The 10,712-nt window shown below is 38.9% G+C and overlaps 1 protein-coding gene across 7 annotated transcripts in view; it reads left to right on the top strand.

The window, feature by feature from the left end:
• LOC136242697 (trichohyalin-like) overlaps positions 1 to 10,712 on the top strand; it is a 51,915-nt gene that overhangs the window by 30,770 nt on the left and 10,433 nt on the right. Inside the window, exons 1-5 of one of the 7 annotated variants that reach the window (XR_010694617.1) lie at positions 5,502 to 5,637; positions 7,215 to 7,274; positions 7,743 to 7,856; positions 9,062 to 9,216; positions 9,326 to 9,602. Coding sequence is in view for 5 of the 7 variants with exons in the window: in XM_066034145.1 (XP_065890217.1) it covers positions 7,215 to 7,274; positions 9,062 to 9,127 (126 nt within the window). In the remaining 2 variants the exon portion in view is untranslated. Of the gene's footprint in view, positions 1 to 5,501; positions 5,638 to 7,214; positions 7,275 to 7,329; positions 7,383 to 7,742; positions 7,857 to 9,061; positions 9,217 to 9,325; positions 9,603 to 10,712 lie in introns of those variants that run through there. The other 6 variants (XM_066034147.1, XM_066034146.1, XR_010694616.1 and 3 more) reach the window with 6 other exon arrangements.

Raw genomic sequence — 10,712 nt, 5'->3', positions numbered from 1 at the left:
CATAATAATTAGAAAGGCTGGATGAGAAACTAATAATCACCGAATAGGGGCCTAACCCAGAAAGCTGGAGGTCATATTGCAAGGAGCTATATCGATCTTCCTTTCTAGCTCTAGCAGCAAGAAGATGTTGCTGGGTATTAGTTGGTATTATTATTATTATTATTTAATTTTGCTGTGAATACTTCACAAACAGAAGAATATACACAGATATAATATAATAAATAATGTTAGCTATTGATTGCAAAATAATAGTTACGTAGCAGAGATTTGAATATGTCAGTATTTTCCGGTACTGTCAATTCGAACAAACAAATGGAATCATTAGAAACCAATACCAAGTCAGGCCTGCTGAGGGTGGAGGAAAAATTGGTTGGGATGGTACTAGAGGGGCTGGGACTAGCTAGATAACCTGGAAGGTCAGCGTAAAGTTTGAATGTTTCAGGTAAATGCTGTTGGAGCCCATGAACAAGGACCTGTAAAACTGAATCATGTCTCCAGGTATACCTGCCTTGATCTAGAGCAGCAGGACAGCCAGTCAAAATATGGTTTGTTGTGGGTTGAGGAGCTTGACAAAGAGCACATCTAGGATCAGTAATGATGTTCCATCTGGCCAGGTTCATAGGGGTTGGTAGAGTGTCACAACCAGCACGTAGCAGGAAGGACAGCTGTTTTTCAGGGAGGCCATACATCAATCTCTTCCACAGAGGGCAAGCTTGCTCCAGAGTTACAATATCTAAAAATTTATTCTGAACAGTTAATGGTTCCAGTTTTGATTTCCAATATTCAATGTGAGCAGAACGTAAGTTGTGGCGAGCATGGTTCTTGAAAGTTGCAGAGTGAATGTTGGCAACTGAAGCCTTAGCAGCAGATAAACAGTCAAGGACAGTGGAAGAGATATCGGATCTGTTAGCTAAAATAGAATGTCGCAGATCTATAATCAGTGGATCGACTGACCGTTCAATAGCCAGAATGTATGAAAGTTTGGCTGATTGCTTCAGGTGTGGTAAAAAGGGGAGATCCAACACATCCGGGTGGAAAACAGTTCCAGGAGTACAATTTCTGGGGAGGTTCGACCAATTTTTCACAAATTTCAATACTGATGACTGTGCTGAAATAATAGAAGACAAGGTAAGCCTCTCAACAGCTAAATGAAAATGTAGAACAGAAGACACAAAGTTTTTTAAGATCCATATCTTATATTCTCCCCGAACAGAACACTTATTGATGGATTGTAAAAATTGTAAAATTTGTTGCTTCATGTTAGCAGAAGCTACCGATCGAGCAATAGTTGGAGAAACACCAATAGTGCGACCCAGAAACTTAGTACAATCCACATTACAGATATTAATGGTATTCCCAGCCGCCATTGAAAATACAGTAGAGGAAAGCATACAATGACCATTAAAGTAAAGGGAAATACACTTTGGAGGTTGAAATTCAAAACATATGTCTATTGCCTTTAGGACAAGTGATGATAAAGCCTGCTGATGAGACTTGACATCTTTGGAGATGACAGTCAAGTCATCAGCAAAACCCTTTGCTATATGCATTGATGAATAACAAATCTTAGGTAGAGCAGCAGCTGCACTAGTAGAGGTTGATGGTTGGGTATTAGGTTTATCAGAGCGATAAACTTTGCGATATCTGCCTGCATAGCACCATTCCACAGTGTGAAGATCCACAGACTGCTCACTATCACCATTATCATAAACTAGATCACAGGAGCCATCACAATGATAAGAGGTCACGATTGCTCTGTACCAACCAGATGGTGAATCATCCGAGGAATCAGACCATAACACATAGATTGCAGTCTCAACAGGAGGCAGCCCAACAGAGTTGGCAGCCTGTAGTTGAGCAGAGTAGCCACAATACTCTGATGTGGAGAGATAAGCTAATAACGGATTAATGGCTAAGTTGAATAACAAAGGTGATAAAGTATCACCCTGGAAAACTCCTCGTTGAATAGAAAATACTGACGTGTTCCAGTTCTTGGTAGACACATATGCTGACAATTTTGAATAACAGCTAGTAAGGCCCCCATTCGGTGATTATTAGTTTCTCATCCAGCCTTTCTAATTATTATGATGCGGGCGGGAGGGTATTACCATTATGCCATTATTTTATAATATTAACACACTTATGTACAGACCTTGTCCAAATTGTCTTTCTTTCTTACTACAAACATTTCCTTTACCAGCTGATTCTACTTTTCGTGATCACCAACTGTTTTTCGACAGTCAACTGAAAGCCTGCTTTGATGAAGTCGATAGAGCACGATTGCAACTGGCACTGCAGCAATTTGCTAAGGGAAAACAACAGTTCTCCTGGTGATATATAGCGCATTGTAGTGTTCATCAACAAAAATTGTAACAGTTTGGTATCACGTGTTCTTCTGAGCATGCGCAGAGTAAATAATGGCTTACCATGCGGTAGTTTAAGGAGGATGCGGGCGGTGGATGAGAAACTAATAATCACCAAATAGGGGCCTAATGTACGAAATAACAGGAGAAGGCACCTTGATGTAATATAAGATATCAAAGAGGTATTGATGACATATCTCGATCTAGGCTTTCGATTCCTTCTCGAAGACGTCTGTGTGTTAGCTGCTCGCGGGCTGCCGGCGAGACGATCCTCATCAGTGTCAGGATTGAATCTGCTGATTATGCCGGGCCTTCTTGAGAGCGTCATACGATGCGTTGTCATGCAGTCTCTCTCAAAGACTCGTAAATGGTCCAAGCACGTCCCCTGAGTAACGCAGGCAGTCTCACCGCTAGTTTCTTGGCCGCGTCCCACTCATTGGCTGCGGCGCACACATCGAATCGCCTGAACCATGACAGCGTTTCCATCTTCCAAAGACTCTGGTAAACAGATCGTAGTTCATGTAGCCATTGTCCCGGGTTTCGGCACCAATGTAATAACTCAAGAACAACTACAACAAAAGATCACACTTACAACTCAACTTACATGGACGACACCCGTTTCGCATCAAGACACACGGTAGTGTGTCGTGCGGCCCAAGAAGCCGGCGCGCAACACCAGAACGAAAACGCAATTTTCGCACCTCCGTAGCTCTGTGCTTCCTTGATGAAACAAGACGATTTTTTCTGTGGACACTCCCTCCAACTTCAGCACTCCACATTCCAAATTTGAGCGAAATCGCTTCAAGCGTTCCCAAGATATGCGACTTCAAAAATTGGCTTAGTTTCTTCGTTTTTTCTTCTTTTTCTTCCTCTTTTAGCACACTTACAATAACTGCTGTAGAACGCGAACGCCATATCCGATTACCTTGAAATTTGGCACACAGAAAGGGGGTATAAAGGCGCATCTCGGTACTAACTTTGGCTGGAATACGATAAACAGGCAAAGAGTTATGAGCGATTATTCACGAAAAATAACACCAATATGTTGTCACGCCTACAGAGTAAACCGCGTATGGGAAGAAGCTGAAAATCGGTGGGTGAATAGGATAACTATTGAACCTCAAACCTTTTGTGGTTTGAAAGAAATCAAGCTAAAAACCAGGAAGATACAATGAAAAAACCAACAGTGTGTAACAATTATGCAATCGAGATTAGCAAATAAAAAAAACGACTGCTTACCACGCCTACCAGATAAACTGCTTGGGGTAATGCTTTGAAAATCGCTGTACAGATAGAGTAATCATCTTAGAAAGGCTCTTCAATGGTGTAGAAGAATCATACTTAAAGCCACGGAGTTATAACACGAAATCCAACTTGGTGCAGCAAGTGCGAGATCGAGATACTCTAATAGAGCAGTCATCCTAATATAGAGCAGTCACCCTGAAGAGAATTCAAGAGATCAGCTAGAAACAAGCAACCTGTATAGAGATCAGCTACAAACCAGTCACCCTGTAGAGAAATCAGCTACAAACAATTCACCCTGTAGAGAGATCAGCTAGAAGAAGTTACCTCAAGTTGTAGGGAGTTCATGCAACTATGGAAAGAGATAGTTCAGCTAGAAGAAATCACCTTGTAGAGTTCAGCTACAAAGAAACCACCATGTAGAGAGTTCAGCTAAAAACAAATCGCCCTGTAGAGAGATCAGCTAAAAGAAGTTTCCTTGTAGAGAGTTCAGCTACAAACAAATCACCCTGTAGAGAGATCAGCTAGAAGAAGTTACCTTGTAGAGAGTTCAGCTACAAAGAAACCATTCTGTAAAGAGCTCAGCTGCAAGCAATCGCCTGTACAGAATTTAGCTACAAACAAATCACCCTGTAGAGAGATCAGCTAGAAGAAGTTATCTTGTAGATAGTTCAGCTACAAACAAATCACCCTGTAGAGAGATCAGCTAGAAGAAGTTACCTTGTAGATAGTTCAGCTACAAACAAATCACCCTGTAGAGAGATCAGCTAGAAGATGTTACCTTGTAGATAGTTCAGTTACAAACAAATCACCCTGTAGAAAGATCAGCTAGAAGAAGTCACCTTGTAGAGAGTTCAGCCACAAACAAATCACCATGTAGATAGTTCAGCTAGAAGAAGTTACCTTGTAGAGAGTTCAGCTACAAAGAAACCATTCTGTAAAGAGCTCAGCTGCAAACAAATCACCTGTACAGAATTCAGCTACAAACAAATCACCCTGTAGAGAGATCAGCTAGAAGAAATTACCTTGTAGAGAGTTTAGCTACAAAGAAACCACCATGTAGAGAGTTCAGCTGCAAAGAAATCACCCTGTAAAAAATTCTGCCACAAACCAATTGCCCTGTAGAAAGATCAGTTAGAAGAAGTTACCTTGTAGAGAGTTCAGCTACAAACAAATCACCCTGTAGAGAGATCAGCTAGAAGAAGTTACCTTGTAAATTGTAGATTGTTCAGCTACAAACAATTCACCCTGTAGAGAGAGCAGCTAGAAGAAGTCACCTTGTAGAGCGTTCAGTTACAAAGAAGCCACCTTGGAGAGTTCTGTGATAAATATATGTATTATATATATAATTTGTACATTTACTGATAAAATATTTAAAGTACATCTGCTTCATCTTTTCTTCTTCCTGTGGCAAAGAAAAAAAGATAGGTTAAAAAAGTCCCAAAGCCGGCCTATGACCGGCTTTGGGGTATACAAATACAAAAAGAAGTGAAATCTAATCCAAAACAGCCAAGCTGTAAAAAAAGAGTGCGGCCCTCAAAAAGGCTATGGTGAAAAAGATGTGAAATCCAAGGTGGCGGCCAAGAAATGGCTGTGATGGTAAAATTTTTAATAACGACAATTCAGGTGAATTTGGTGCCGCTTGGTTAATTGGCACAAAATTCACCTGAATTGTCGTTATTAAAATTTTTACCATTAACCTACCATCACAGCCATTTCTTGGCCGCCACCTTGGATTTCACATCTTTTTTCACCATAGCCTTTTTGAGGGCCGCACTCTTTTTTTACAGCTTGGCTGTTTTGGATTAGATAAAGTTTACGGGTTATATCCCGTATAAAATTAGCCCAAATGACAGGGATATCACCCGTCATGTATGCTGCGTAATTGGGAATTGTAAATACGGCGGTGTAGTAAATACATGCACTCAGGTTGTCTCATGAGAAGCTTGCTACGGTTCGAGAGTTGGTTTCATTGAAGATCATCCCCTGGCTTGGTGCGCTGTCGTCTTCAGTGGAACTTTCTTTTACAGAGGTGATTGATTTTTTGTATTCTTTTTGTATATTGCGTCCCGCACATCTGCAGCCTGTCCCTCTTGATAGTGTAGCCTCGAGGTGCTGTTACAATTACCATGCAATCACGGACCCACATTGATGAAACAGTGTCATACAGCTGTGCAGTGTAATATTATAATGTCACGGTGACCAGGCCAATCTGTAGTGTGTCTGTGCCCTGTACTTGGGAGGCTTATGCAGCATCGGTATATGAACGCCAAATCACTTCATATAAGCTACATTGCCCTGCTCCATACCCAACATATTACAATTCCAGAGTGGGTGATTGTCTGCTCTGGTTGCCATTGTCTTGTATGCTTGTGATTGCCTGCTGTAGTATACTAAAATCCCTTGGAGTAATGCATGATAGTATTCGCCACCAATATAGTCTAGCACAAGCTCCATACAGTGAAACCTGTCTAATTAGGCCACTGTATGATAAGGTCACCAGTCTAAACAATCCAACCAGAAAGTCCCATTTCTGTACTAAGTGACCTGCCTAATGCAACCACCTTCATAGTAAATATCAGAAAATTTTTAACCTAAAGGTGACCAGAACAGACAGGTTTCACTACATTTTTTAAATTTATTTATTTTTAATCTATTATCTAATTCATCCAAATAGGAAGGGGTGGCACCAAAAGGCTAGGCCTGCACGAGGGTGCTTTCCCAAAATATTACACACATACGTATACATATAAGTTACTATAGCATACAAAAAAAAAATTAATTGCATAGAGAACATGTACAAAAAGCAAGAAAACACAACACATGCACACACAAGACAAACTAACAGATTACACAGAATCAAAAAAGTGCTTTACAGCATGACGAAAAGAGGTACATGAGTCATGGCATATCATCGTTGGCCCTACGTTGATAGGTCTAAATGGAATTATAATATTTTGGACCAGGAATGAATATACTGTGAAATGTCAGACCAATCATTTGGCTGCAAGGATGGTTTGCTTGTACTTGGGGTTCACATAGTATTGGTGAGCATTGGTATTGTCTTTCAAACATTAGCCAGTCATCCATTCTGTTGTACTATAATTTACTGTATATACCACTATAAGTACCTCTGTCTCTTGCATACTGCATTGGGGAGTACCCTATAGGGCTGTGCAATAACTGATATAATATCATGATCAATTATTGCATTACTATGGCATATTTGTTATGAAAATTCTTGACACAATTGTGACTGAAATGTCAGTTCTTGATCACCCTTTACCAAAATACTTTGTGAGCATATTATGGGATTTTCCATTGCTGCTGCTACAAGCTAGCCTAGACTACAAGCGATTTTATACACACTGTGACTGATAAAATAATCTGACTGATAAAATAATCTATATTGGTATGTGAAATTGTTGAAGATTCGTTGTTGCATAGCTATCAGTATACTTACTTCAGAAGTCTTTGCTTCAGTCTCCCATTCTGTTGTTGTATTACACCCTGTAGCCTTAACTGGGAGATTATTTAATCATACAAGTCTCATTAATAGCTAATTCTTGACAGCTTGGTTTAAAATCTTTTGTGTATATACTTATGTAGGTGTGCAGCAGTGACAGCCACACCCTAACAGCCTGTGCAGTGACAGGTCCCATAACAGTGGTAAAGTTCACACATTTGTATTAAGTATTCTATTGTGGTGCAACATAATATGTAGGTGTGTAGTAGTGGACCCCTCGTGTGTGTAACAATAGAGCCAGCATAGCAACTGTAAGTTTATATTTATATTTAGACAATGGCATTCAGAGAATGCTTTGATATTTTCAAAGTATGCAGGGTTTTTATTCTGGTAAGAGATGAAGGCACCTAGCCACAAATGTTGACAAACAAATTACATACTTTGTGGCAAAATTTCAGTCTTACGGACCCATTGTCTAAACTGGGACATGCAGTGCTAGGATTCTTCTGCGGATAAACACCCTTCAGGAATGATGTGATAATCACCTCAGCTCTGCCTCGGTGATTATTACATCATTCCTTTGGGGTTGTTTATCCTCTGAAGAATCCTAGCACTGCATGTCTTACCTATACTAAGAACAAGTTTTGATCTAATTGTGATGTGATGTATAGGTGTGCTGTAGTGGACCCCTCGTGTGAGTAACACTGGACTACAGTGGTTGACTGGACTGGTAGACTGGACTTCTAGACTCAGTTCATTGCTGTTGTTGTTTATTAAAATATTTGGTAGCTATAACTGTACCAATTAAATTTAATGTTGTAGAATATACAGGTGGAACTACTGCCTGTTCATTTTCAAGAGTTGTGTACAATTACTAGGCTAATACTAGGTTAAGTATTTTGATAAGTAGGTACAGCTGTAACTATTTTTTTTGGAAAAGTAATAGTTATTATCTTCAGCTGTACGTCATGGAGTTTGGTAAATTAAAAGAGACTCTCGATCAACAGTGTGATGGCTGCCATTCTTCTTAACACGAGGCTTAAATTTTAAATTACATATTGTATATGTTGTACCTACACTGGGAATACTATACATTGTAACACAAGTTATGGGATAATTAGTCAGCAAACTTAGTTAGTTGAAGCTATCTTACTGTATATTCTACCGCTTGGTAGCCAGCTGGACAAAAGTTGATTAGTCAATCTTAGTCTTATTTGGCCAAGTGGTTTATGTTGTGTGTAGGTGTAAAAAAGTGTTCTGGCTAAGGGGGACTAGTTCCACCTGCAAACGTATTTTACGTTAAATGTAGAATATCTGCAGCCAATTGCTATAATATTACAACCTATGTACTGATTGCAATTTACAAACTAAATAGCTGACAAATCAAGCGAATACACTAATGACTAAAATGGCTAGGTGTTAAAACTTTCTATCGTTTCCAAAGGAAGCTAGTGAATATGTATTTGCTTCTATTACTGCAGTAAGCAATTGTATTTCTGGATAATATAGGTTGAACCATGTGGAACAGTACAAATAGTATTAGATGAACTACACTAAGATTTTTTGAATAATGTATAAGTTTTAAGTGTTGTGGTGACTTAATTGGCTTATTAAATGTTTAAGTGGTTAAGCCTGGCCATAAAAGCAATAGAGCAACCAAAAAATTTGAGTCTTGTAATCAAGTCCAATAATTCAGTTCAGTGAAAGAATACACTATTTGAAATGCCAACTGTCCATTTCTCACACAGCAGTTGAAGTTCATGTGAGACTTCGGTTGTCTACACCTTCACCCATGAGATATGGTACTGCCTCCTGTAGATTACTAATCCTGTCCCCAGTAGGATTTGACATGCTTCACTGGGTAGGCGTAATGGTGTCCTTGATAGCTGTAGGTTTTACCTTTGATATTTATGTATATGTGTAGTGTATGTCTGTCTGTTTTATGCACAACAGTTCCTCTGTACCACTGCGTTATAATACAAAAAATTAGGTAAACACTGATGGCTGGGAATACAGCAGGCAAACGTGGACATACCAGCAACAGCAGCAGCAGTGATGATGAAGATGGCATTGTAAACCCCTTAAGGAAAATATGGTGCAAATCTGGGTACAATTTGTTTTATGCTGAATTTTCAACGACTACAGGTGTGTTAACTATGTGTATGTACATGTCCTATGTGTACCACTGTACATCTTGTATTCATTTACATGTGACTACTGTTAGTATTTTGTTCTCAACTTGAATGTCACGCAGGAAATGTTTGTAAAATGTACAGCACAATGATATAACGAGGCGAGCCAAGGAAGGGTTTCTTTGCAGTTCATCCAAATATCTCTTGAACTTTGTAATATTGATTGAATAATAAAACATTTTGTCATGGTTCAAAATACCTGGTTGTTAATTCATCAAAACTTCTTGTATCGAAACTTGAAGCATATAATAGTAGTTACTATAGTTAGGTACTAGTTACCAGTGTCCATTGATTTATTCATACTCTATGGATCTTTCAAATGTGGAAGTTTCCAATGACCAATGCCTCCATTGAACCACAGCAGCAGTATGTGCCACTATCATTGTGACAATGTCCACCAAGCTGTGCCTGTCTTTAGTGCAGACTTCAGTATGCCCTGGAAGGCTTGCAAAATCTACACAGGGGCACCAGGTTGGTGTGTGGCAAGCGATACCATCAGGTGGCATTCTGGGTAGAGGTGTGCGATGACTAATTTAGACATATCTCAATATTTACTTTGAACTTATCTCGATTATCTAACATATCTCGATAACTGAAACAATTATTTATTTTAGTAAACTGCCAATATTGTAACCAGTAAAGTGAGCAAATTGCAAGGTGAAAATATTAGTCTTAACACTATTCCCAAGTAGTAGGAGAGTTGGAGCCCCCAGGAGGTGCCTACACCATCAGGTATACAAATAATTTATGAAAGTTTACTATTATCGATCCATAAAATGTGATAAAGTAGAAACAGCTCCAGTGATGTCAGTTCTTAGCTCAAAGTAGAAACAGCTCCAGAAATTCAGAATTTAGTTATACATCTATGTGATATTATGTGGCCTTTTCAAGAACCTTTTCAAGAACCTGTGTCATCATTTTAATTATAATAGATGCTAGCATACAAATACCATGGAAGGAATAATGTCAAACATTGTATACAGGTCATCTTGTAAATATGTGAGACTCAAGTACCTTAAAAATGAAAATAAAGTTCAACTGAATAGTAAGTTCAAGTCCTGCATGTATGTTGATCATAGGTTGATATTAAAGTATTATTACCATTGCATCTGAGAATGTTACATTATCAGAAGCTGATGTACACAGTAGGTTCATTATTGTCAAGGGAATGAATATATGATAGATGTTGTGAGGGTGAAGTTGTACCTTGAGGAGTGCATGCAGTTTGGGTTTCAAAATTTATATAATTAATATTGCTACTATACTATTATGCTGCCACACTACTAGCGAGACCATATTGCCATATAATAATATAATAATAATTGGCTAGCCTGCTTTGTGTTAAATTACATGTACATGTACAGTAATATGTATTGTACAAGAGTTTGGTCCCATTACTAAATGAAGTGACTACATGAATACCACTTGCACATTGTGAGAAAGATATTC

The sequence above is a fragment of the Dysidea avara genome, chromosome 13 (assembly GCF_963678975.1).
Source record: "Dysidea avara chromosome 13, odDysAvar1.4, whole genome shotgun sequence".
In the NCBI taxonomy this organism is placed as follows: domain Eukaryota; kingdom Metazoa; phylum Porifera; class Demospongiae; order Dictyoceratida; family Dysideidae; genus Dysidea; species Dysidea avara.
This window is presented reverse-complemented; position numbering and strand designations above follow the sequence as displayed.